The sequence below is a fragment of the Jatropha curcas genome, chromosome 3 (genome assembly GCF_041381405.1).
Source record: "Jatropha curcas cultivar XTBG-Jc1 chromosome 3, XTBG_Jcur_1.0, whole genome shotgun sequence".
Classification (NCBI taxonomy): Eukaryota; Viridiplantae; Streptophyta; class Magnoliopsida; order Malpighiales; family Euphorbiaceae; genus Jatropha; species Jatropha curcas.
In genome coordinates this window covers 2,810,117-2,836,972 of record NC_143153.1, presented here as the reverse complement: position 1 = coordinate 2,836,972, position 26,856 = coordinate 2,810,117, and the positions used below count along the sequence as shown (strand labels likewise).

The 26,856-nt window shown below is 34.7% G+C and overlaps 5 protein-coding genes, 2 long non-coding RNA genes and 1 other non-coding gene across 12 annotated transcripts; 6 read left to right on the top strand and 2 right to left on the bottom strand.

Annotated features, from left to right (window-relative positions):
* Positions 1–183: 183 nt before the first annotated feature.
* On the top strand, positions 184–1,449 carry LOC105644490 (acid phosphatase 1). Its single transcript, XM_012229860.4, has 3 exons — positions 184–676; positions 858–1,067; positions 1,177–1,449. Exons 1-3 carry the CDS (start codon positions 282–284, stop codon positions 1,352–1,354), a joined length of 783 nt encoding a protein of 260 aa, XP_012085250.1. The 5' UTR covers positions 184–281; the 3' UTR covers positions 1,355–1,449.
* A 1,472-nt stretch (positions 1,450–2,921) lies between these two features.
* Positions 2,922–3,726, top strand: LOC105644952 (uncharacterized). The gene is made up of 2 exons (XR_016320224.1): positions 2,922–3,135; positions 3,437–3,726. It is a non-coding gene; the product is annotated as an uncharacterized LOC105644952 (long non-coding RNA).
* A 1,737-nt stretch (positions 3,727–5,463) lies between these two features.
* Positions 5,464–13,063, top strand: LOC105644491 (protein PHOSPHATE STARVATION RESPONSE 1). 3 transcript variants are annotated; one of them, XM_012229863.4, is made up of 9 exons: positions 5,465–5,916; positions 7,124–7,188; positions 7,265–7,920; positions 8,006–8,216; positions 8,299–8,375; positions 8,516–8,555; positions 9,690–9,747; positions 10,724–10,793; positions 11,980–13,063. In XM_012229863.4, exons 3-9 carry the CDS (start codon positions 7,273–7,275, stop codon positions 12,340–12,342), a joined length of 1,467 nt encoding a protein of 488 aa, XP_012085253.1. In that variant the 5' UTR covers positions 5,465–5,916; positions 7,124–7,188; positions 7,265–7,272; the 3' UTR covers positions 12,343–13,063. The 3 variants fall into 3 exon arrangements, with proteins under 3 accessions (XP_020539116.1, XP_012085253.1, XP_012085254.1); XM_012229864.4 differs by having other exon boundaries at positions 5,466–5,916; positions 7,303–7,920; XM_020683457.3 differs by having other exon boundaries at positions 5,464–5,916; positions 7,124–7,920; positions 8,018–8,216.
* On the bottom strand, positions 8,788–12,165 carry LOC149497345 (uncharacterized). Of its 2 annotated transcripts, none has more exons than XR_016320036.1 (2): positions 12,025–12,165; positions 8,788–9,359 (listed from the first exon to the last, which is right to left on the bottom strand). It is a non-coding gene; the product is annotated as an uncharacterized LOC149497345 (long non-coding RNA). The 2 variants fall into 2 exon arrangements; XR_016320037.1 differs by lacking the exon at positions 12,025–12,165 and adding an exon at positions 9,501–10,012.
* A 1,051-nt stretch (positions 13,064–14,114) lies between the features above and the next one.
* Positions 14,115–18,380, top strand: CESA4 (cellulose synthase A4). Of its 2 annotated transcripts, none has more exons than XM_012229866.4 (11): positions 14,115–14,274; positions 14,360–14,561; positions 14,677–14,795; positions 14,945–15,002; positions 15,080–15,218; positions 15,300–15,912; positions 16,000–16,137; positions 16,219–16,344; positions 16,445–16,657; positions 16,756–17,622; positions 17,699–18,380. In XM_012229866.4, the coding sequence occupies exons 1-11, from the start codon at positions 14,224–14,226 to the stop codon at positions 18,278–18,280; spliced, it is 3,108 nt and encodes a 1,035-aa protein (XP_012085256.1). In that variant the 5' UTR covers positions 14,115–14,223; the 3' UTR covers positions 18,281–18,380. The 2 variants fall into 2 exon arrangements, with proteins under 2 accessions (XP_012085256.1, XP_012085255.1); XM_012229865.4 differs by having other exon boundaries at positions 14,130–14,274; positions 14,357–14,561.
* Positions 18,381–20,104: 1,724 nt separating this feature from the next.
* LOC105644493 (heterogeneous nuclear ribonucleoprotein 1) lies at positions 20,105–22,754 on the bottom strand. Its single transcript, XM_012229867.4, has 2 exons — positions 22,429–22,754; positions 20,105–21,549 (listed from the first exon to the last, which is right to left on the bottom strand). Exons 1-2 carry the CDS (start codon positions 22,648–22,650, stop codon positions 20,479–20,481), a joined length of 1,293 nt encoding a protein of 430 aa, XP_012085257.1. The 5' UTR covers positions 22,651–22,754; the 3' UTR covers positions 20,105–20,478.
* An 81-nt stretch (positions 22,755–22,835) lies between these two features.
* On the top strand, positions 22,836–22,920 carry TRNAM-CAU (transfer RNA methionine (anticodon CAU)). Its single transcript is given in 2 exon segments — positions 22,836–22,873; positions 22,885–22,920. It is a non-coding gene; the product is annotated as a tRNA-Met (tRNA).
* Positions 22,921–24,181: 1,261 nt separating this feature from the next.
* LOC105644494 (eisosome protein) lies at positions 24,182–26,294 on the top strand. Its single transcript, XM_012229868.4, has 4 exons — positions 24,182–24,412; positions 24,666–24,754; positions 24,884–25,955; positions 26,038–26,294. The coding sequence occupies exons 1-4, from the start codon at positions 24,329–24,331 to the stop codon at positions 26,125–26,127; spliced, it is 1,335 nt and encodes a 444-aa protein (XP_012085258.1). The 5' UTR covers positions 24,182–24,328; the 3' UTR covers positions 26,128–26,294.
* The last annotated feature ends 562 nt before the right edge of the window (positions 26,295–26,856 follow it).

Genomic DNA, 26,856 nt, shown 5'->3' with positions numbered 1-26,856 from the left:
AGGAAACATAAATCTCTGCAATCACACTACATTAGCTGTGAAACATATGTGTCTAGTAATAATGATAAGGCAAATTGTCCTTATATCAATCAATCGATCAAAATTATTTACAATCAAACAACTTTTTAAATTACAAAATTTATGAATTTCAAAGCAAGAACATGTCCCATATGCCCCACATTCCCATGTGACCTCCTTCATCTTCTTGGATTTAAATTCCCATCTTCAAAAACAAACATCATTCTCCTTCTCTCTCTCTGTCTCTCTCGTTTCTGCAAAAAATGGGAAGAAAGTGTGTGTTCACACTAGCATTGGCAAGCCTCTTCACTGGGCTAGTGGCAGCTGCAGATTGGAACATTTTGAACCTGAAAAGGAGAAACTATGGGATTGAATCTAATAATTTGAAGAATTATTGTGAGAGTTGGAGAATTAATGTTGAAGTAAGCAACATTAGAGGTTTTGAGGTTGTGCCTCAAGAGTGTATAGCTTATATCAAACACTATATGACATCTTCTCAATATGAGGCAGACATAGAAAGAGCCATTGAAGAGGTCAAGCTCTATCTCAGTAGCTGTAGTTGTTGTACTTTGGAAGGTGATGGTAAAGATGCTTGGATTTTTGATGTTGATGATACTCTTTTGTCTACCATACCTTTCTACAAGAAACATAATTTTGGGTAAGTTATTATTATTTTTTCTTTTCCATTTTATGTTTCTTTAATGATTACCTATCATGTAATATAATTAAATTCTTAATTTTTAAAAAAATTTCTATGTTAGAGCATTTGAATGTTTAATTAACTACTTAATTCAATTGAAATTAATATGTGATTAATGAGATCAATTGGATTTTAATAGGGGAGAGAAGTTGAATAAAACATTATTGGAAGGTTGGATGAAAGAAACAAAAGCACCAGCTTTAGAGCAAACCCTAAAGCTCTTCCATGAGATGAAAGACACAGGAATCAAAATCTTCGTTGTCTCTTCAAGAAGTGAAACCCTAAGATCTTCTACCGTTGATAATCTCATCAATGTTGGCTATCATGGATGGTCTAGTCTCTTATTAAGGTATGAGATTAATTTATATTTATTTATTTATTTATTTGTTTTAAGTATATAATTTATTTTTATTTTTAAGTATATTAATCTTTTTGTTTTTTTAATTTAAAAAATAAAGGGGTCTTGAAGATGAAACCATGAAAGTGCAAGAATACAAATCCCAAGCAAGAAAGAAATTGATGGATGAAGGGTATCGCATTTGGGGAATCATAGGAGATCAATGGAGTAGTCTTGAAGGTCTACCTTATGCAAAAAGAACATTCAAATTGCCAAATTCCATGTATTATATTCCTTAATAATTTTTATTAAATTAAGTTATTAATTTATGTTATATTTATTGAGTATCCTCCAACACTAAATCCATATTAAATAATAATTTTTGTGGTTGCTATTTTTTTTTTCTCTTTTTAGTTATTTTGTATACAGTGATTAAGTACCTTAATTAAGAAAATTTTGAGATAATTATTGTTTATATAAATTATTATTTCAAATTTCAAAAAAGTATTACTAAAGTTTAAAAATTATCCATTTCAGTCCCTTAAATCATTCCATTTATGTTACTAATCAATTCATATATAAAAGTGAACACTAAATTCAAATTTAAATTAACTCGAATGGGTAGCGACAAAGAAGTACTTGTGGGGTTAATTCTTCGCAATGTAATCTCTTTCAAACTAGCCCTTTGCTTTGTGGGGTTGATTCTTCGCAATGTAATCTCTTTCGAACTAGCCCTTTGCTTCCGAGTATAAAAAAATTTAAAATTAAGTCAGTCATGTTTGTTTATTTTTTGATTATTGGGGACTATTATCAGACCGTATATACACGTATCACTAGAATATGGCTTGATGTGCAGTCATGTTTGTTTGTTAATAGATAAAAATTAATCTGATTTTTGCCCAAAATCTATATTGAATGTCACATTCAAGCTTGCCTAAACAAAAAAAGAAATGTTTTTAATTTTTTTCAAATACATAAAAATTTTGTGTTAAATTTTAGTAATTGCACATAAAAATATACATTATCAATATTATTTAATATAAATTAATAAAAAGATGTAACATTTTTATATTATATTTCCATTTCTTTTTTATTCTTAAGTTTGAATCCGTCAATTCATGTAAGGTTTGATGGATTCAAATTCTTTTTTTTTTTTTTAATGATTTGTTATGAGATTGCATTGAATCTGTCTAAAATGACTAATGATTTGTTATGTTTACATCATCATATCCTTTTTATTCTTGAAAATAGTTTTGGAATTTCATCACTTAAGAAAATTGTTTTGTTTGTGCAAAAATGGGAAGAAAGTTAATGGTTATAGCAACTTTGGGAAGCCTCTTCATTGGGCAAGTGGCAGCTGCGGATTGGAACCGTCGATTTCAGTTTTATTCCGTTTTTAAACCAAAATTAAATAATATATTTTAAACTTTTAAAATGCATTTTTAGATTTATAGCTTGAACAAATAATAATAATAATAACAATAATAAATAATACTATCCAAGAAAACTAAATCACTTTAATAACAATTATTAAAAGTTGCTTTAAAAAATTATAATAAAACAAAAAAATAAATTGAATGTTTTTTAGGAACATGTTTTTTACGGTTTCAAACTAAAATCATCGATTTCAGTTTCAAAAAATGAAGAATCGAAATTGAAACTTAAGTGCACAGTTTCAGTTACGGTTTGAAACCAGAACCGTTTATTAAGGTTTAATACTGGTTTTGATTGGTTCAGTTTCGGTTTAAAACCGAACCATGGTCATCCCGAGTTAAAGTTTCTACTAAATTTTTAATTTTTTTAAAAACTTTCCTATGTTAATATGTGATTGATGAAATCTTTTTGGAATGTGATGGAAATAAAAAAAAGGAGGAGAGAAATTGGATAAAACTTTATTGGAAGAATGGATGAAAGAAGCAAAGGCACCAGCTTTAGAGCAGAGCCTCAAGCTCTTCGATGAGCTGAAAGACAAAGGAATAAAAATCTTCATCGTCTCCTCAAGAAGTGAAACCCTAAGATCTGCTACCGTTGATAATCTCATCAATGTTGGCTATCATGGATGGTCCAGGCTCTTATTAAGGTATCTTGATTGCTCACCATTATTAATATTTATATAATTTTAATCCTCTATTTTATATCATTCTTAGATACCGAGAGCATGTTTAATATTACAGTCACTAATAGCTGGTTTTCGATGAAAAGTAAAGTAATTATGTCGAGTCGAATTTTTCTTGATCGTGATTTGAACTTAAAACTTTTTTATGGAAATTTCAAGTTTTAACTGAGATGTTTTTTCAAGAATTTTTTACATTATAAAAGCAACCAAAAAATATATTCAATTTATTTCTAAATTCTTTGGCTTCTTAATGTAAAAAATAAAGGGGTCTTGAAGATCAGTCCATGAAGGTTCAAGAATACCAATCTCAAGCAAGAAAAGAATTGATGGATGAAAGGTATCTGCTATGGGCAGTCATAGGAGCTCAGTGGAGCAGTCTTGAATGTCTTCCTTATGCAAAAAGAACATTCAAGTTGCCAAATTCCATGTATTACATTGCTTAAAATTAAGTTTTGATTAATTAGGTTATTAATTTGTATTTTATTTATTTGAGTACCCTAGCTAGCTAGATCTATAATTAAATGCTTATTAAATAAGAATTGATCATTGTTGTTATGGTTGGATGTTTCTGTTTAGTTGATTTCTATACAGTGATTAAATATTTTGTGTAAGAAAATGTGATATGAGTATTCAAATTTCAATAAATACAAATTCTTTTATATTTTTCTAAATTAAATTAAAAAAAAACCTACTTAAAACTAAAATTTAAGTTGATTTCTTAATTAATGTGAATTTACGTAATTATTATTACGGGATCAAAACGTTTATTACCATACCAACGTGTTTTTAGTTGGTTTCTTCATGCTATGAATCCAAATAAATACTTCTCCGTATCTCAAAGGAGTTCATTCGAAAAAGTGTAAAAACAAATATAATTTAAATGATGAAGAGTTTAAATTTTACATTTTAAATGAAAAATAATAAAAAAAATTGAGTGAAAATCAAATTCAAATAAACATTTTAAAATCTAAATTATCGAATGGGATTAAGATTATTGGGAATTGATTCTAGGGACAATAAAGCAGATTTGATATCCTCAAAATATAGGGTAGTGGGTACCAAAAAAATGCACCTTCACTGGCAAAATAAGGTGATATTTGATAGGGAAGGATGTTGACACAACTCAAAAGTAAAACATTATCCATTCCATTGAGGTATATCATTTTTCTTTTACAAAAGATATTGGTATAGAGTTTGATAAAAGCTCAATGGTCAATCATACATGGTATGATTAGTTTTTTCACTTATGTGAAGAGTGAGAAATATCGAATTCGAGTCCTCTGGACCACAAGTGTTTTCATCAATTTAGTGAGTCCAGAAAGAGAGTTACCTCTTGTTTTGTAACTCGCAGTGGTATATCAACCCATCGAAACTTTCAATGAATCAAAAATCAAACTCAACAATTATATGATGAGCAATAAACTCATTAAAGAGAAAGGCCAAGTTCTCATTTTGGATTATAATGTTACCCGTTATTTTCAAATTTGTGTAACGTGTTTTATTATGTTTAAATTTTTAACTTGTAATAGAAAACCGAATTTTAGTTTATATTTTTAAATTTTGTCCACTTTCCTATAATGCTTTTTATATAATAACCTGTGTAATTAATTAATACTAATTGAATTTACTGAATAATAAAAAAATCTTGAAATAATAATTAATTTTGAAATTTTTATAGACTAACTATTCTCGTATTTTGAAAGTTTTAAGGAACTATTAATATATCTTTAGGATATTTAAAGGTATATAAGAAAAAATAAAAAAATTTATAAATTTATAGCCAAACTATTTTAAATTGTGCAAAAAAAATTTTGAGGTTATAATTTAGGTACCGAGAGAATAACTTTAAACATTTATAGAGACGACTTATATAAATTTACTTTTATACTTTTATGAAAAATCTTATAGTATTGTAAATATTATGCTATAAATTGTAATAATATTACATATATTCTCATATTAATAACAATAATTGTAGAGTGTGAAATTTTTATTACAAATTATTGATTTAATGTATGATTATTATAATTTTAAAAAGTCAATAAATATTTAACCAATATAATTTTAAAAATTGAAATGTTTAATAAAATAATTTTAAGAATTAAAATGTAGTATCAAATTAAAAATTAAAAGTGATATATAAAATTTCCGAAAAAAATACATGAATAAATGTATATTTTTAGATTTTGGCCCATTTATAGACACATGTCCACTCATTTCCATGGATATAAGTTAAGCGTGTGAGCACTGATAGACCTAAGAGATTCCCCATTATTTTTATAAATAAAGCGTTATATTTTTTTTTTAATTAAAAAAAGGAATAAAAAAAACAAGGTTTTATGGTGCTCTTCCCTCCATCATCCATGGCCTCTCGGCGAACTGAAAGAACAGAACTCTAATCAGATGGCAGACTCTAATCCCACGTGCAACCCATTAGATATTTCACCATCCACCAATCATAAACCTGTACCCACACTCACTATTCATACTTTGGCCTACACGCGCTTAAGTAGCGCGTGGATGTTCACTGTTCCTTATTAGGACCGAGAAGGCCAAAAGAGGGGCCAATGGAGAGGGCAAAGCCACACTGCTCACCGTTCACTTCTTTGGCACGCCGGTGTCGGAATTTAAGAACGACCCGCCTGTCTCTCTAGACAATTGTTTCTGTCGTCTCTGGTCTCTTCATCAAAACTCGATTTTCTGTCTCCTGGATTTCGATTTTCTGTTATCTCTAACAAGTTTTTGGTAAGACTTTATATGCTCAATTGATAGTGTTGTGTTTATTCTGATAGAATTTTGGATTTTATTGCGTTTATTCGAATACCCGTTGGGTTTTGGCTTAAAGTCTAATGCTTTTTCAATCTTTCTTTGGTCCTGATTGAATTGGGTTATCTGATTATCTCTCTTTTTCTATGTATCGTCAATTCTTTGGTCTGTTGATTGTATGAAGTGTTTGCTATAGGTTATTTTTTATTCTTATGCATAGCTGGATTTTTTAACATGGGATGTCTATTGCATGGTGGGGTGCATGGTTCCATTTCCATGATTTTCTCGTCTTGGGTTCATTGTTTGGTTTTTTGGAGCTTGCTTACTATGGTTCAAGAATTCGTTTCTGGGTATGAGGTATATTCGGAGTCTGATGCTATACAGAGTGTAATGTTGAAAATAAATTGGCTTTGTGGGCCCCATATACAGCATTTAAGTCACGGGCAATCTGGACAAGGCTGGATGGATGGTGAGGAAATGTATTTGTTGAACTTCAAATAGTTGGGATTCTCTGATCTTGAAGCCGGTTTATCTGTGTTTAAAGTGTCATACTGAAAGGGGCACTGATAGATTCTTAATGGAAAAGCTTGGTTGATTATGCATGGAAGTAACGATACATGGCTTTTAGCTTACTGAGGTTTTTGTGTTGCTAGGCAACTTGTTGGAGGGGGCTGAGTGGCCTGCTTGTTGGTTTTGGGAAACAGTACATTCTGGAATTGGATCTTGACATCATGTTTATAGTCATTCAAAAAATTCTATGTTTTATTCAATTTGCCTATCATGGTGGATTGGTTATAAGTTCAATGGACAAAAAGAAGCTTGAACTTAAAGGAGCCATTCACTTTCATTAGTAATATTTCGCTACTAGGATGATGCTCCTTACTGGGGAAGGGGCAACATGAGGATAATTTTATTTTAATAATTATAGTAATTTGAGTATGATAGAAGTAATTAAATGTTCAAAAAGAAAAGAAAATTTGATTCATGGAATAATAGATCTCATGCTTACTCTTTTAGCGTCCCCCACGAATTTCTTGGAGTTAGATATGTTAATGTTATCTTTGCTAGATGATATATTTGCTTAAATAGTTTCATCAATGAAGATTAAAAAGTGATATACTTGAAAGCAGGAAATGCATTCCCTTTTGATGGTATCGTGTATTAATTTGTTTCTTCCTGTGGCCAGATGTGTAAGTTGATGACCTTTTGTGAGATGATATTGTGAACCATTGAGAAGGGTGCTGTCAGAAGGTATTACTTGGTGGTATTTAACAATAGGAAGTTATTATCAGTTTCATAAATAATGGATGCCTTATGCTTATTTAAGGACAAATAATGGAGGCACGCCCTACTTTGTCTATTCAGAGATCAGTTGCAAGACAGCTTAATAACCTTGTGGTTCCTGGGGCATTGTCTTCATCCTTGCCTGTCTCTTCACTAGAAGAGGCTTATCCCAAGTTGTCGGACTCGCAACAGGTTTCCATGGAAGGTGGACTTAAGACAAAGCCTCTTGTCCATTCAAGTCAATTACCCTCTAACAGTGGAGCAGTTGGTCATCTATTTTCATCATCTGCAGGCTTCTCATCTGACCTTCAGTACTCTTCTGTTTCACCCCAAGAGAAACATTCTAGGAATAGTCCTTTCATTTCTCAATCATCAAAAAATATTACAGCTTTGACAATGCCACAATCTTTGCATTCGGGATTGCTTCGATCTACCTCAACAAGTCATTATGTCCAAGAAGCCAGTGGTTCCTGGTGTTCAGAATCACTGCCAGGCTTTCTTGATTTTCCTGTAAACACCCCTGTTGAAAATAATCAAATGGAAAGCAACAGTTGTAGTGGCGTCATTGCATCTGAGGAATTTAGTAAACGAAATGATTGGCAGGAATGGGCAGACCAGCTAATCACTGTTGATGACGCTTTGACACCTAATTGGAATGAGCTTCTGGTTGATACCAATATTGCAGAAATTGACCCAAAGGTTGGTTTCTTCTCAGAACAAATGGCAATTAAGCAAAATCTTTTTGTGCTTTATGTGATTTCCTGTTCTCATCTTGTTGCTTCAGATGGCATATCAGGTATCAAAACCATCTTCAAATATTTCATCACACCAGGCCCAAGTGTGTCAACAGCTTCCTGCCCCATCTGCAGAAATTCGTCCTGTTCTTACTCCTACTTCCTCAGCAAATAGTGCTCCATCTAAGCCACGCATGCGTTGGACACCAGAACTTCATGACGCCTTTGTGGAGGCCGTCAACCAGCTTGGTGGTAGTGAAAGTGCGTGACTCTCCTGCTGTATTGTATGATAAAGTCATAAGGTTTCTGCTTCAATTGATTTTTTTCCCTTTTTAATGTGCAGGAGCTACTCCAAAAGGTGTGCTTAAGCTCATGAAAGTGGACAGTTTGACAATCTATCATGTCAAAAGCCACTTACAGGTATGTATGTTTTCTCTCCGTTTGCACAAGGCTTGTTGGCTGCATAAACTGCATTTGCTTCTGTATCTCTGAGTGGGTTTAGTAGATTTTTTCTTTTTCCTGAACTCCTAAGGGAAAATTTTTCTTTTTTTGTATTTCAGAAATACAGGACAGCTAGATATAGACCAGACTCATCAGAAGGTATTTATAATTATTAAAAATAACAACCATTTTTCATTTTTCCTGTTATTTACTTCTTCAGAATTTTCAACGATTTTAAGATGTTGTGTGCCTGTGTTTCATTTGGGGCTTGGGAGTAGGGGTGGGTGCTGTTTTGTTCCTGTTTTTTTTTGTGACATCATTCATAAGCATAAGCCTTAGGTCTTAAAAGTTAAAATATGCTCTATTGGACTATGACATTGATTATCACAAATTTAATTAGCATGAAAAATAAAATTCACATCACTAACATCATTAATATTTTGTTGGCATGCAGTCTACCACGTTATTGAAAGTAAGCTTTTTTTATTTGACTGTGCTGCATCTTTGGGCCCAAAATCTTGTTTCTGTTTCTTGTTCCTAGGAAAATGTTTATAGATGCATAGTGACAAAGTAATTTTAAATAATATCATTGGTGTACAATAAAAACAAACAAAAGCTCCTCTATATTGTCAATATACTCGAGGTTCCTGTTTGAACAATTGAGGACTGATAAAACAAGATGAAGGGAAACTGTACCTATCTCTCCAGTACATGCTGCGAAAGAGAGGGAAAACTTTTGATCACCTGTTATCTTCTTCAGAGGCTGCTTATATTTCTGCACAATCCACTGAAAAAATGGCATCTCTTTTCAACACAATAGTGGAGGCAATCATGTAGGAAGTTCCAAACACAGGTTCTCTATGATCTTTCAGCAAATTGCAATAGTCAACCAGAGAGCTCAATTCAGCAATCATTTCTGAGAGACCTAACTGGAGAAGTGAAGAATCAAGCCTTGCTAGATAGCTGAAGGACAATGGGTGAAGAACAGAAACAAATAAAACATTAACCAAAATTTTTGAACTGAGATTTGGAAAAGTGCGATGCTTGTGTTTAAAGCAATCCAAACAGTCTGATACATGCACCTACATCCTATCCCAATCTCACCTGAACCCGCTTTTCACCTATCTTGAATTCCTTGTCTGCAATATAGCCCCCTTAGTTTTATGCCTGATGCTGATTCTGTTTGTAGCTGTTGTAGATTTCTTTACTTCTTTATTGCATATGGACCATAACATGTGTAAGGAAACATCATTTATATTTATTTCTTGTGATGAGATGTTCCGTCTCTTGCAGGATCCTCAGAGAAAAAATTGACTCCTTTGGAAGAAATATCCTCTCTTGACTTGAAAACGTAAGTGAATCAATCACTAATAGTTGCATGTATTGAAAATAAGGGGTGTAAACTCAAAGAGCCTGAAAATTTTAGGCTCGAACTTCACTTGATGCTCGAGTTCAACTCGAAAAATTTTGAGCTTGAGCTTAGCTCTAGGTTGGAATAAGTTTAAAATAAATATTATATACATGTGCTAAAGCTTGACGAGATGTCGAGCTGAACAACATTAGGCTCAAGCTCGATTTGAACCAAACTTTTTCGAACTTCTTTCGAGCTGAGCTTGAATAGCTCGCAAGCCGGCTCGGCGCGTTTGCACCCCTAATTCAAAATTTTCAATATTCCATTTCTTGTTTGGCTTGGAGGGATGGGATACTTAGTTTGTTTGGAGACTTGTTTACAACCTCTGGGTTTTCTAACAATTGGAAGTTGTTTACTCAAGCCTCCAAATATGTCCTCTTTTTTTTGACCCTTTGCTACCATAATTGGGAGACACAGTTGGCTGTGAAAGGGCTTTTGTCAACATTATCTTTTTTCTTTTGAGATAATTTTAATGCTATGGATCATGGGGAATTGTGATAGGCCCAGATTTTGTTCAAAATTAAATTTAGGGAGTTCATGCAATTGAAAATTGTTTAACGTGACAGCTGTTTGAGGCAGGCTTCTTTTTAACCTCCACTAAGGAATTCAACTAAGGTTTTAGCTACCACTAGGCACTAGTACTTAATTGTGTTTGAGGTGGGTCAAATAGACAGTTACTGTTTTTAGGTTGTTAGAAGAACAAAATACGTCTACTTGTTTGCTAGCTGATGTAAACAAGAGCAATGTGGTTGGAATCAATAATCAAACAATTGCTAAAGATACAAGAATTATTATCCAAAAGAGTGCCACATATTCAAATAGTTTGTGCATGAAGTTTTTTGCAATGTTGTGTTCCAATTGCATGTTGAATAATCCAGCTACATGTGTAATTTCTCTATTTTATTTTTCAAAACAGGGGTATTGAAATTACTGAAGCTCTAAGATTACAGATGGAAGTTCAGAAGCGGCTGCATGAACAGCTTGAGGTATAAAATTTCTGAAAATGGGAACTATGTTTAGATTTGGTTGGTAGTTTTGACTTTGTACCTTAAGAATCAGGTTTCATGCCCTTTTAGAGGCCTTAAATTCATAGTTGCTGCATAAAATGCACAGAGTTAATGTTCATGGCACAGTATAGTTGTGGGGATTCTAGTAAAATCCTTATTATCCTTTTGATCTGCTACTCTGCTACCATTTGGATTTGGAACATGGCTAATCCTGACATAAGAAAATCATTTGACCTCTAGGGGTGCTGTTGAACAAACTTGGAAGATTGTTTATTCTTCTATAAACCATCGGGATGGCAAAAAGCAGCACCATCAATTCTGGAAAAGATAAGACCGAAATGAATGAGGAACTGAACTTCTGAAAATGGAGGGGGCCTTTCAATTTTTTTCTTTTTGGGGTAACTTAATGAATGTCTGAAATATTAGTTTGCCAGGCTGTTGATTAGAACAATATATGTGCCTTTACTTTATATTCTGTTATGAAGTACCTAATAATTTTAAGCCAACAAATTTTGTTCTTGGAGAACTATGTTTTAGGATTTAGAGTTTATGAAACAATCACTGGCCTAAAATTAACACATGTAAAGGCTATGTAGTGAATTCGTGCTTACAGAATGCACCCACCACACAAGTACAGGTTTGGTGCATTGAGTGTAGAAATAGTTTCAACCATAGTTCCTGAATTCATTGCCAGATTTTAATATGGTTACATAATTTTGATTTTTCAGAAAAAAATAACTCAACAGTTTGTGTTTATTAACGTCTTATAGCCAGATTTATGCAGATTCTTGGTCGAATATTTGTTGAGGTGACCAAAGAGAAAAAAGAAAGCTTGTGGTGGCAGAGTTAAATTAAAATAATATTACTTAATTGTTTCGTTAGAACTCTGGAATTTTTATTGAAACCCAGTAATATCATACTTCATTAAAATATAAATCATAGCAGCATATTTTGATATCATGTCAGAAATTGAAAATTAGTGATTTCTTATTGAAATCTATTGATGCATTCAATGACAATAGATAAAGTTAAGCCTTAGAGCATATATAAAATCAGTCATGAATAATAGTAGATATGGGCCTTGCTGCGTGCATACATATACTTTAAAAAGCATTTCAAGTTGCATTTTTGATTTGCAGTTTGATGCTGATTATTCTTTTGGCAGATTCAACGAAATTTACAGTTACGAATAGAAGAACAAGGGAGGTACCTCCAAATGATGTTTGAGAAGCAATGCAAGTCAGGCACTGACAAGTTGAAGGCATCACCATCCACTTTGGAAAACCCCTCTGCTCTATCTTCAGATACAATCTGTGACTCCCCTACCAAAAATGAAATGGGAGCCTCCCAGTTGGACCACGGCAAGACAAACACTGAGACGGTTATTGACAAGTCTACTTTGGAAGAAAGATCACGGGATCCAAGTGGGAAGCAAAAGGCTCCTCAAATTGAAGCTTCTGAGAATCCTGAGCCAGATAATGGCAAGTCAATTTCACAATCTGCCAAACGTCCAAGAATAGATGCTTAAGCCATCAGCATTTGCACTGACAAGGTGACACTGATTTGGGCATAATTTATAATCGTCGGTCGGAAAAAACACAGATGACATATAAATAGAGGTCCAGAACTTTGAGATCCCTCCGGCTTCTGTCTTTATGATGTCCTAGCTTGGAATTTGCTATGCACTCTATTTACTAGATAAAAACCGGGTATCAGATGTATAAGAAAAAGTTTTGATCATAATAGTTTTCAGCCTCCTGATTTGTACTTCTAGATCAAGTTAGACCAAAGGAGAGTATAAAATTGATGTGCTGAGCTCATTGATTATCCTATGAACGAGTTGGTCTTTCTCCAATGTCTGCAAATGTTAAGCTATGTGCAATATTGCTTCATCAGGAATCGAGATTAGTTCGTTCCAGCTAAATTTATTGAAATCACATTTTGTCTCCAGTTGACATTTTGTTTTGGTAGAGATGTTGCAGAAGCACAGATTGAGAAGGAAAAATCGCGGGTTTGGATATGCAGCCATAATAAGCTTTTGATGGCTCAGTGAATGTGTTGAAACATAATTCTGGTTAGCGATATAAATTATTTGTGTAAACAATTCTAATATAAGTCTGTATTTGTTACTTCTGGCATTGGAAAAGCATTACACTTCGGAAACTTAGGCTGTCAGGTTATGTACTGATCTTTCTTTATATATGGCATTCAAACAATATAGAGGCCTGAGAATTATGCTCTTTGCAAAAGGGGTTCCCTACATTTAAAGTCATGATGATGATATTTAAATGTCTTAATCAGGCATCACTTGATCTTCAGGCATTACTTGATCTTCAGACATAAGCATATATATAAAAATTCAGTGAAAAAAAAGTAATAAAATTAGGAAGAATGAGGATAATACATTGTTTGGTTTGGCAGGTTTTCATGTAATGATGTCAATTAATGTTCCTATTTTTTTTTTATATATATATTAATTATTATTTTTGAATATTTTGAGATTTTTCTTAGCTAGCCAGAGAGATGAAGAGTCAATTGGGGTATCAAAATCCAGGGAGACCTAAAGAGGGGTAGAAACTACAATTAACAAATCAATTGGGGTATATAATTTGACATGTAAATTTGTAATCAAAATCACTTGACCAAATAATTCCAATACCCAACGCATCTGCATTTTGCCCTCTTTCTTTCCTTTTCTTCTTTTACTACATGTCTCTAACTTTAACAAGAAAATTGTTTACTACCAGTTACAAACAAATCATACAAATAACATATATATTTACACACTAGAGAGTACTAATTTTTTTATATGCAAATCCATTTTTTTACACTTTACTCTCAAATTCTGACAAATATTTCCTTCTGAATTTTCTACTGGTTGCAATATTCAGAAAAATCAGTCAACATTAAATATTTTTTTAATGAAAAAGACACCTAAATTATTTATTAATAGAAGATCAACTAAATATATATATATATATAGATATAGATATAAATTTTTTGACGGTATTTAATTTTAAGGAGTAATGGGGTACGCCACACATGCAGGAAACCTGTACGTTCTTTGTATTGATGCATTGTTAGGTAACTGAGAGGTTAGTGTCAGCTTCTCAGCGCCTTTGAGTCTAAGTAAGCCAATGGCAGCTCAAACCAGAAGAAGCAATCTCTCTTTTTCCTTCTCCTACCTATGGCTCCCCACAACCAGTAAGTAGTTAACGTCTCTTGGACTCAAAACCATGACTTCTCATCTTATAGTTTGGTACACAATACTACACACATTAACAATGATTATCTTTTACTCCCTCCTCGACCATTCTTTTAATAACCCATCTATCCTCTTCTCTCCTCTCACCATCTTCTTTCCTTGTTTACTTTCTTTTTGCTTGCTGTGTGGTCTAGCTCATTCACCATGGCTGGCCTCGCCACCGGCGGTTCACATCCTTTACAGGACTACGAAGAGGTACTAATTGACTTTCTTTGACTTAATTCTTTCATAGTAATATGCAAAATGAATATTTTCATTGAATGGTGTAATGTGTTAGCAGCACCGGCCGGCAACTCGCCAGTCTGCAACGTCGAAAGTATGCAGAGTTTGTGGGGATGAGATTGGAGTCAAGGAAGATGGACAGGTGTTTCTTGCTTGTCATGTTTGCGAGTTTCCTGTTTGTAGGCCTTGTTATGAGTATGAGAGAAGTGAAGGGAACCAGTGTTGTCCTCAGTGCAACACTCGCTATAAGCGTCATAAAGGTTTTAATTTTACTAATATATTGCTTCTTTTGAACCTATTGTAACTGCATTTTGAGTTTCTTTTATTATTACATGTGACGATATTAATTATTAACTAAGGTTTCTATTGGTGCAGGTTGTCCTAGAGTTGCTGGAGATGATGATGATGATATCGAAGCAGATGATTTTGATGATGAATTTCAGATTAAGCAGCACCATGACGACCCAGATAGCAAAAATGTCTTTGCTCAATCGGTAGTAGGATTAATTATGAATTACTTGGTTGATCATTTCTTATATATATATATATATATATATATATATATATATATATATATTACTAGTCCTCTTATAAAAGAATAGGAAAGATCAATCTCTAATGGCCGGAGTGGTGAATTTTGCAGGAAAATGGGGACTATAATCAAAAGCAATTGCATACTTCATTTTCTTATGCAGGAAGTGGTAAGAAGAATGATAATGAACTAATTGAGAATTTTACATTTGGAATAAACAATTTTAATCTCTGAGATTTCTTGTAGTGGCAGGTAAGGATATTGAGGCAGAAAGAGAGATGTATAGTAATGCAGAATGGAAGGAAAGAGTGGAGAAATGGAAAGTCCGGCAAGAAAAGAGAGGTTTAGTAAACAAAGATGACGGAGGAGAAGAAGATGAGTATCTGTAAGTGTTTTTTGCGTGGTTAAAGTGATCTCTCCTTTGAATGCTTGACTCCATGCTACTAATAAATTCTTCTTTATGCAGTATGGCTGAAGCTAGACAACCTCTATGGCGAAAAATCCCTATTTCCTCTAGTAAAATCAATCCATATCGCATTGTCATTGTGATTAGACTTGTTGTTTTGGCCTTCTTTCTCCGTTTTCGAGTTTTAACTCCAGCTTTGGATGCTTACCCATTATGGCTAGTATCTGTTATTTGTGAAATATGGTTTGCCTTTTCTTGGATACTTGACCAATTTCCCAAATGGTTCCCCATTGAGCGCGAAACTTATCTTGATCGCCTTTCTATGAGGTTTGAGCGTGAGGGAGAGCCTAACCGTTTGGCTCCTGTTGATTTTTTTGTCAGCACTGTGGATCCTCTCAAGGAACCACCAATCATAACTGCAAATACAGTGCTTTCCATCTTGGCTGTTGATTATCCTGTCAACAAGGTCAGCTGCTATGTATCGGATGATGGTGCTTCGATGCTCCTTTTCGATACATTAGCAGAAACTGCTGAGTTTGCAAGGAGATGGGTGCCATTTTGCAAGAAACATAACATTGAGCCAAGGGCTCCTGAATTCTACTTCTCTCAGAAAATAGACTACTTGAAAGATAAAGTGCATCCCAACTTTGTCAAGGAGCGTAGAGCTATGAAAGTAAGCAATCAAATTTTCTTTTCTACAATCTTTACTTTGTATGTTCTTGATCCTTTGAATTAACAGAATAATTTTTTGGTACTATAGAGAGAATATGAAGAATTCAAGGTGAAGATTAATTCATTAGTGGCAAAGGCTCAAAAGAAACCAGAAGAAGGATGGGTGATGCAGGATGGTACACCATGGCCTGGAAATAACACAAGAGATCATCCTGGCATGATTCAGGTTTACTTATAATCTGAAATTTGATGAAATTAATCTTCTTCCATGGCAAGTGCAACTCAAAACTGTACTTTCTCTTTGCAGGTGTATCTTGGGAGTGAAGGTGCCCTTGATGTGGAAGGTAAGGAGCTTCCTCGGCTTGTATATGTTTCTCGTGAGAAGCGACCAGGTTATGATCACCACAAGAAAGCAGGTGCCATGAATGCTCTAGTAAGTAGCTCACTTTCAGATTCTCTTTTGCAGATTCCTATATATGAGATTCAAATGGCTAGTTTCATAATTAATTATACTTCCTCTGTGTCAACACTAGATCCGAGTTTCTGCAGTGCTCACCAATGCACCTTTCATGTTGAACTTGGATTGTGATCATTACCTTAACAACAGCAAAGCTGCAAGGGAAGCCATGTGCTTTTTAATGGATCCCCAGCTAGGAAAGAAGCTCTGTTATGTCCAGTTTCCTCAGAGATTCGATGGTATCGATCGCCATGACAGATATGCTAATCGCAACACTGTCTTCTTTGATGTAAGTTAGAGTAGTTGACCATCACAAGCATTTTTTTTTCCCTTAACTTGTACAATTCAATTTTTTTTGAACTTTAATTTTGCTTTGATTATATATAGATTAACATGAAAGGATTAGATGGGGTTCAAGGACCAGTATATGTGGGTACTGGTTGTGTCTTCAACAGGCAGGCCTTGTACGGCTATGATCCACCGGTGTCTGAGAAAAGGCCTAAGATGACATGTGATTGCTTGCCTTCATGGTGCTGCTGTTGCTGTAGCGGGTCAAGGAAGTCGAAATCTAAGAAGAAAGGGCATACAGGTCTGCTTGGTGGATTACTTGCCAGGAAAAAGAAAATGATGGGTAACAAGTATACGAGGAAAGGGTCATCAGGAGCAGTATTTGAACTTGAAGAGATTGAAGAAGGGCTTGAAGGATATGAAGAGTTGGAAAAATCATCACTTATGTCACAGAAAAATTTCGAGAAAAGATTTGGGCAATCACCTGTATTTATTGCCTCCACTCTTATGGAAGAAGGAGGATTGCCAGAAGGAACTAATCCTTCAACACTCATTAAAGAAGCCATTCATGTTATAAGTTGTGGTTATGAAGAGAAAACAGAATGGGGCAAAGAGGTTGGATGGATTTATGGTTCAGTTACAGAAGATATTTTGACAGGTTTCAAAATGCATTGTAGAGGATGGAGATCAATTTACTGTAGTCCGAAGAGAGCAGCTTTTAAAGGATCAGCTCCTATTAATCTATCAGATCGTCTTCATCAAGTTCTTCGATGGGCTCTTGGCTCTGTCGAAATTTTCCTCAGTCGCCATTGTCCATTGTGGTATGGCTATGGAGGAAAGTTGAAATGGCTAGAGAGGCTTGCTTATATTAACACCATCGTCTATCCTTTCACTTCCATTCCTTTACTTGCATACTGTACTATTCCAGCCGTTTGCCTTTTAACAGGAAAATTCATAATTCCTACAGTAAGTAATCATTTTCCACGCCATTTTTCTTGAAATATAAAATCCATTATAATTTCAATTTATCTATCTCTTGCAGCTTACCAATTTGGCTAGTGTATGGTTCTTGGCACTTTTCCTCTCCATAATAGCAACAGGCATTTTAGAGCTTCGATGGAGCGGAGTAAGCATTGAGGATTGGTGGCGTAACGAGCAATTCTGGGTCATTGGTGGCGTGTCAGCTCATCTTTTTGCAGTATTCCAAGGCCTTCTGAAGGTTCTTGCCGGAGTTGACACAAATTTTACAGTCACGGCGAAAGCAGCAGATGATGCAGAGTTCGGAGAGCTTTACCTATTCAAATGGACAACCCTTTTAATCCCACCAACTACTCTAATTATTCTGAACATGGTTGGAGTTGTTGCAGGAGTTTCTGATGCAATCAACAATGGCTATGGCTCTTGGGGTCCATTATTTGGGAAGCTATTTTTCGCATTCTGGGTCATTGTTCATCTCTATCCTTTCCTAAAAGGTTTGATGGGAAGACAAAACAGAACTCCCACCATTGTAGTATTATGGTCTATCCTTCTTGCATCAATTTTCTCACTTGTTTGGGTGAGAATTGATCCCTTCTTGCCCAAACAAACTGGCCCTATTCTTAAACAATGTGGGGTGGAGTGTTAGTCATGTCTTTGTTTTTGTTTTGTTTTTCAGTTGTATCTGTTGAAAGGACAGTTTTTATTTTATATATATATATATATTATGATGATCAAAATTTTTATCATTCATACAAACATAATCCATATTAAAATAATTCTCATAACAAATTTTATAATATCAAATTGCTAAAACATGAAAAAAAGTTATTTTTAGGATTTTAGTTTCGATTTTGCATATTTTGAGAATCAATCAAAAGTTACTTCCCACATTTGATTATTCAATTCAAAATTGAATAAAATTGTATTTCTATATTTAATTAAGAATTCAAAATCGACTAATTAATCAAAATTGTCTTTTCATATTTTATTTAGAATAATTACAAACTTAACATTTCATATTTAATTAAAAATCAATAAAGGTTCAGCTAAATTATTTTTTAACTTTCTTTATAAATTGAAATACGTTGGAATGAGCCATCCATCCAAGTTCGCAGCCCAAATCTCCGACTTTGTAACTACCAGCTTCCGCTTTAACCGAAAAGCTTGCATTTTTATTCTTGTCAATAGTCACAAGACCGTAATCTTTGCATCATTCAATAGGAATAAAACATTTAGGTGCAGGCATCATCTTCTTTATCTCAACTCAAGATAGACAGTTTTACCCGATTCGATGGATATCAAATCAGATCTGAACCGATTTTGATGAACCAATTTTGATGGATTTGGTATTTTTACTATCCATATCGGGTTTTAATTGGATTCAAGTTGGAGGACTCAGGTATTCGATACTGTTACCTATTTGATTAATATTCTAAAAATATTTAAAATAATTGTTTTTCTCAAAAGAAATATATATCCACTGTCAAGATAAAATGTCCAGTATCAAGATAAAAAAAAAAAAAAAAGGTCAAACACTTTAGTTCATAAATGCCTAAACTAACCCCATGAAGTCAATATCAAGAACAGAAGATATTACAGAATAACAAGCAAATAAATTAATCATTAATACAGAGGAGAAATTGGTGGCTAAGTGCGAAACTGTAGGGGAAGAGAAACGAAATGCAAGGTACAATCTTTCCGCCAGGAGATGCACTTGGTAAGTACCATCAATTCTAGAGATTGAACTGTTAGCAGATATTCAAAACAGAAGAACAAGATGAATGATAACAGCATCGGCTAACTAAAGACATCATAAAATCATCTTTCACCAATGTTTTAAATGCTTTTAATCTCTCAAAATAGGCCTGCATGCTCAATTCATCTCCTTCAACTCCATGTAGTTAACACCAAATGAAAAAATAAAAGAACAAACGGAAATAGGAAGGAAAATCAGAAAATTTTTGCCACACTTCAACTTCTACACATACCACATATGCAGAATCCGAGGACTCCTTCCCCACTCCATAATCTGCGTTATTTACCACTTATGCAGAATGGGATGACTCTTGCCCCAATCCATAATCTGCGTTAAATATCAAGTGAACAAATCATCATCAACCAAGCTCAGTTTAAATGCAGTCCTTGTCCAAGCTCAGTTGCATGCTAGAGCTGAGACTCTCCTGTACAAAAAGGTCAAATACAGGAAAGAAAATGATTATTTCCATCCACAATATTCTATTACCGCTACAATTACTGCTACAACCTATAGTTAGTGATAAATGCTAGTACCACTAGGCTATTTAGTGACAAATGCTAGTTCCACTAGACTAGTTAGTGATAAATACTAGTACCGCTAGATCCATCAAATTGTAGCGAAGCTCACGAAGCTTCACTACAAACTTAGCAGCTCTGTTGTGCTGCTAGTAAAAGCAACTTGCTTATGTAAAAATATATTTAAGAGACCATGAGATTCTAGCAGATGATAATATATTAACCAATAAACAATCAATAGTCAAATACCAACACAACCAACATTCAATAATAATAGGAAATGCTTATAACACTACTCCAGCTCTAAACAGTAGAGAGAGGAAGAAGAAAAAGATAAAAAAAAAGAAGAAAAAATCTTTAAGTTAACAATTGTGACTAATAGATAAGAAATATTGCCACTACTTGAAACTACTAGCCATTATATACTAGCAGAAAACTACTGCAAACTACAACTGAGGTTTCAAGCAGTCCAACCATTCCCAGGATTTGCTGCCGTCATGTCCTCGTTCTTCATCACTGAAATATGAATAGATGCCTGAGTATGAATTCCTGCAAAACTAAAGGCATCACCAGTCACTGCTGTGGTGCCTGCCTTGTACCATACCCACTGCCGTAACCACCTGATGCTTGCGAAGGATCAGACCTCCAGGCTTCATTTCCATATCCTGAATTTCCATTTGTATCACCATAGCCACCACTTGGGTAGCCACCTCCACTCCCCTGTTGTTCTCCCCCAGCAGCTCCGGTGCCAGCACTGTTATTTTGGGCATTTCCAGTGCGCCCACCGGCTGTTCCATATCCAGCAGAATAAGGACCATCATTTCCACCATAATTGCCATAACCATAGCCACCATACCCAGGAGTTCCACCTGGGGATTGGCCCATATTAGCTGAAGCAGAATTGCCACCACCAGATGCACTCCATGGAGTTGTGGCCCCATAACTTGCATTTGCACCATAACCTGAAGCAGCATAATTAGAAGGAACTTGGCTACCCCAACTATTTTTCAGGTTACCAGGCATGCCATATGCCCCTGTTGGAGCTGCAAATCCAGTATTCCCACCTCCATAGCCACTAACCCCATAACTACTGTAACCACCATAACCAACTCCGCTGTTTGTTGCCCCATAACCATAACTTGGCGCACCATAACCAGAATAAGGTGGATACCCACCCCCAGAAGTCTGGGTCTGCATGTATCTGTTTCCGTCCATCCGACCATCAACTAAATTTGAAGTAGCACTAGAGCCACTATAACCCTGATAGCCCCCACCACGGCCCCCACCACCTGGATTTGCATCTTTTGGGAGCGCTCGTTTCACCTCTACAAGTTTACCATTCAGTTCATGGAATACCTTGTGAAGTACTCTATCAACTGCCTCCTCAGCGTCAAAGGTGATAAATCCAAAGCCACGAGGCCTCTGAGTATGCTGGTCAAACATTATTACCACATCAGTTACATGACCATAGCTTTCAAAGTATTGCCGGAAACCATCTTCTGTCAGTGTTGATGGTAAACCACCAACAAATATTTTTTTGGTCTTAAAATTTCCACCACCACCAGTGCCTCTACCAGCATTAAGATTACCAGGTCTAGAGGAGGTCTGCTGTTCTTCTCTTGATAAAGCTCTTTTAGCCTCTACCTGTGTTGTCAAAGCATATATTTAAACTACTGAAGAAATACATTCAAGCGTGTGTGCATGCATGAAGTTATTAAACATGAACATGATGGCGAACACTAAAAAGTTGTTCTTTACAGAAGATGGGATAAACAACAGTTATCCAAGCCAAATTCATGGATGTCAGACTTCTAGTCTTGAAATTTTGGTAATACACCAAGAAAACTATAGAAATTCAAGCAATACAATAAATCACACACAATTTGTTTTAGAAAGCAATCCAAAAGATATTAATAATTAAGTAGCATGCTCAAGAAGAAGAATCTTTATGTGAACCCATAATCATTGATGATAATATAAATCAATGGTTTGAATATCCTATGGCCTCTTTAGTAAAATAAATGAGCAACCAAAAAACACTTGAGCGGGGGACTACAAAAGCAAGTGTGACCCTATTAAGCTTCCAGCGAACTATCTAAGGCCCCTGCTGCAAACATTGGAGCCAGGATAAGAAAAAAAAAAAATCATTCAAACCCCTCAAAACAACTGTGAGTAATCAATTAAAGGCTACGCCTGGCAATTCAACTATGAATGGGGTGCCCACAATTTTCCACAACGATTGAATCAGAAAACCGATTAAGAATTGAAGCACCATAGTTCCATTAAACCATACCATGAAATAACAAAAACCCATTAATAACACTAAACAGAAAACAAATAATCACCCATAAAAAACATTACAAAGCAAATATCCCAACGTACCTTATATGAGAAACAGATAGTATCACTAATGGTTCAAAACTAGTTATTCACCCAAGAGAACAGACAAAAGGAAAAAAAGGAAACCCAGAAACAATAAAATTGAGATTGAGTGTAAATAAATAAGAAAAGGAAGGGCATTACGGTACGGCCATCAATGGTATGCTTATCCTGCAGTACTCGATCGAGAATCGAGGGATCGGAGAATACAACGAAGCCAAAACCACGAGGTCGACCAGTGGTCTTGTCACGCATTATTACAACCTGGGAGACATCTCCGTACTGGCTAAAGTGGTCTCTGAGAGTGTCTTCTGTGGTGTCCCATGCTATTCCCCCAATAAACAGCTTCCCCTCGTCTGAATCCATTACAGACTCAGTCTTTGTACAAGACTATGGTTGTAACTCGACTCCGGAGAGAAACAGAGACAGAGAAGAGAGGGAACGAGAAAGGAGGGAATGGACTAGGGTTTGTTTCTAAACCGACGGGGGAATGCACTTCATTTTTGTTGTTGTAACGTTATATGTATGATAGCACACAACTTACCAACAGTGGGGTGGTGGCGCAGTTGGCTAGCGCGTAGGTCTCATAGCAAACGAGTGATCCTGAGGTCGAGAGTTCGAGCCTCTCTCACCCCAATATTCCCCTTTTCTTTCCCGCCCAACCAAAGATTTATTTTTTGTCTTATGGAAAAAATAATAATTTTTAACCCAAACAAAAAGTAAATAATGATTTTTAACTGATAAAATTATTGTTTTTGGCTATAAGTTGGATCTGTTTTTATAATTTAGCGCAAAATTGAGGTGATAATTATATAAAAAAATTGATTTTTGTATGAATTATATGTCTACTTAAATTCATGGAGCAAATTAAACCTTTTTTTTTTAAGAAAATAAAATAAAATATTTAATTATTTAACATGTATACAAACACAAATCCATAAATATTATATATTCATACTTGTGAAAAAAGTAATTAAAAAAGATAAATTTCAATTGACTTCTAAACTAGGTTTTATTTTCAATATTTTTTTTAATTATTTAACATATAAAAGCAATTGGTTTTACGTTATTTGGAGTAAAATCCGTCTCATATTTTTATGTTATTAAATGAATAACCATATTCTAATGTTGCTACTTTTTTCTTATTTTCTTTTTGTGGAAAAATAAAATAATTTCCGTTATTTTTTTTAAGATTTGAAACGTATATGGATAACTAGTGAATTAATATTGTATTATACTGAAATCGGTGCATTGATCTTTGCATTAATTTTGTAAATTAATATCTTATTAAAAATAGTTTTAATAAATTTATTAAATTTAAAACATAAATAATATTATTACCTTATATTATAATCTCTTATTTTTAGGGATGACAATAATTTTATTAATCGAATTAGATATCCATTCAAAATCGACTCAACTCGAATAAAATAGATAAAATTCAATTTATTTAAAGACAAGATGGATATAGCTTTAAAAAATAAAGTTTTAAGTCATTTAATCCTCTATATTTTTTTTTCTATAAAAATTAAGCATGCATTTTCTTTTCTTTAATAAAATTCACTTGTAATTGGACGAATAAATATTTGAATTTTTTAATCTTTTTATTGAGATTGTAAATTCTATAATTGGTGATTAGGCCATGAAAAAAAAAAAAGCCTAATCCACGTCTTCAATTTGATTACACGTCAGCCTCTACTTGGACCCGCCAACTTTTAGTGGATTAACGGTCCATTTTGATACAGTGGATAAATAAACTGCAAAATTACGAAGATCCAAAATTTGCAGGCTGGCCTCAACAATCCTAAGTCCTAACGGTCACTTGCTTTTTGCCTTCTAAAAACAATAATAAAACCCTAAAGCCTTTTCTAATCAAATTCGCTTGACCGTTTTGTCCCTACTGCCTTTTTCCAAAACGCTCCTGCTCCTCTCTCTCTCTCTCCCCTTGCAATGAAGACTCTTTAACCAAATCTCTCTTACTAGAGAACCCAGTAACCGCTGCTTTGAAGAAACAGGAAACGAGAAGAGAAAGGGACTTTCTCTAATGGGTTGCTTTCTTGGGTGCTTTGGTTCCTCTAAGGATCGCAAACGCCGAAAACAGAGGCACAAGGTTCAACCTCGAGAACAGGTAAATATTAGACCTTTCTTGGAATTTTAGACTTTCTTGTCATCTGTTTGGCATCTAAGAAAATGAGGGGAAAAAGAGCGGATAAAGACTTGACAGTTATCCCTCTTTTGGAGAAAGGCTCGGTTTAAGTATATATGTTTAAAAGATATAAATTTTTTGATTCATTTTAGTTTGTTTTCTTGATTTTCTTTGTAACAACTAAATAGAGCTTCAATTGGTAAATTTTAAGTTTGAGTTATGATTTCAACTGCAGCGAAATGTAGGGTACACTCCAGTACAATCTGCTGTTTCTTTGGTGCAGAACAAACCAGAAAAACCCACTAACTCAGTTTCTGAAATCCGGTGAGTAACCAAAAAAAGTTTAAGGCTTTTGAGCTTTTCATTCCCTTTATCTTTTCCCTGTTATCTATTATATTGTTTTGATTTTGATTTTATTGGGCTTTTTGACTTAATTTTGGGGTTTGATTTTAGGGATAATCCTGAGGAGCAATTGAGCTTAAGTGCTCGAAAGAAAGTAACATTCAATTCCAATGTTGTAACCTATGAGCACATTTCAGTTGAAGAATCAACTGAGTTTTCCTCGGAGAAAGGAAATGGAGGAGAAAGGAAGGAGGACAAGGAGAAGAATTTAGCAAAACCAAGCCAATCTCAGTCCTCTTCTGAAGATAGTTCAATCACTTCGAGCTCATCAGGATCGTATCCTTCCAGTCATAGATACCAGAATTGCAGAGACAGTGATGATGAATTAGACTATGGAGAAAGTGACATTGAAGATTATGATGATGATGATGATGATGATGATGATAAGGATGAAGATAATGGTGTCCTAGATTATGAAGATGATGAAATTTTTGAGTCAAGGTCTAAAGTACCTATGGTTAAAGGGAAATTACCCTTTACTGAGGAAGTTGATAGTCCTGCAGTGATAAGTAGTCTGCCTGAGAGGGAAGTGAAGCCAAATCCAAGTGCTCGAGATAGGAGTGCGTATGTGAATTCTGTGTTAAACCCAGTTGAAAATCTTACTCAGTGGAAGGCTGTGAAAGCAAAAGGGACACCAACATTGAGGCAGCAGAAAGAAAATTTCACACTAGGTCAAGAACCGCGGAATTCATTTAGCTCTGAACTTAGTTTTGGGGAATTGTCATTCAGTTTCAAAGCAAATTCTAATCAATCTAAGAAATCAAACCAAGAAATGGCAGTGGATGCTAGCTTATCTAACTGGTTGGGTTCATCCGATAGAACACCAGTTAACAAGCCTAGTAAAATTGGTTTAGATACCATTACACCTGAAAAAGACATGTCATTGGGATCAAATTCTCCTGCAAGCTTCGAAGATAGACCTATTTTAGGAGCATTAACCCTGGAAGAGCTTAAACAATTTTCGGCTTCTTCTTCGCCAAGGAAGTCACCTAGTCGTAGCCCTGATGAGATGCCTATCATCGGAACTGTTGGAACCTATTGGAATAACAATGGCTCTGGCAAGGATTCTGGCTCAGCTTCTTCTTTCAAAGGAATACCAAACACAACCAGCAAGTATAGGGAGGTAAATGTCAAGTGAACTTTTGTGGGAATTTTTTTCGAAGTAGCTGATGACAGAACTTAACTGAATTTTTATGGGTCTGCAGGACAAGAGAGTGAATTGGCATTCTACTCCATTTGAGACCAGGCTGGAGAGAGCTTTGGGTGGAGGTGCTTGCGCTTCTAACGATAAATAAACAATCATAGACTGCAGTTTGTTTGTATCTGTCATCTCCGTTTTGTTGGTTTGGCTTGTGAATCCATTATTATCTGTGAAATACGTGTTTCCTGTTGTATTCTTTTATTTTTCTGATTGAAGTTTGATTGTTCATACAATGTAATTCAATTAATTTAATTCTATCCACTTTTTTTTTTTTTTTCTTGAACATCATCTGGTAAAACTAGCAAAAGATTGCTAATGTGTCTCAAGTTGGAATTGAATAGAAAAAACTTAGAAACTCTCACAAAACTAATTAACTTGTAAAAAAAAAAAAAAAAATTAAAGAATTAAAGCAAGTAATATTACATATCTCCCTGCTTCTCAATTACAAGAACTAGTTCTTTTCCAACTTCGTCGTTCCACCGCACCTTAAGCTGGAGTTTCTTGCGCAAATCCCCTTTTCTTTTGGACATCAGGCAACTTGCAGGCACATTGACATCTTCTCCGTCAGCAACAATGTCTTCACTATCTTCCTTGGTAACGAAACATGGCTTTTGCTCTTCACTAAGACCTCTTTGTCTCTTGCCGCTCCTATCCATCTTCAAGAACCGATTACAACAATCAGAGCAGAATATAATATAGTGCTCCAGTGCCTTCTCGACTTCTCGCCAGATTATATGTATAACCCTTAGCCGCTTCTTGCATCGTTATATATTTTACGTAGAGACGCAAGGAGTCCTATACTCCTATTCCAACTATGGTAGGG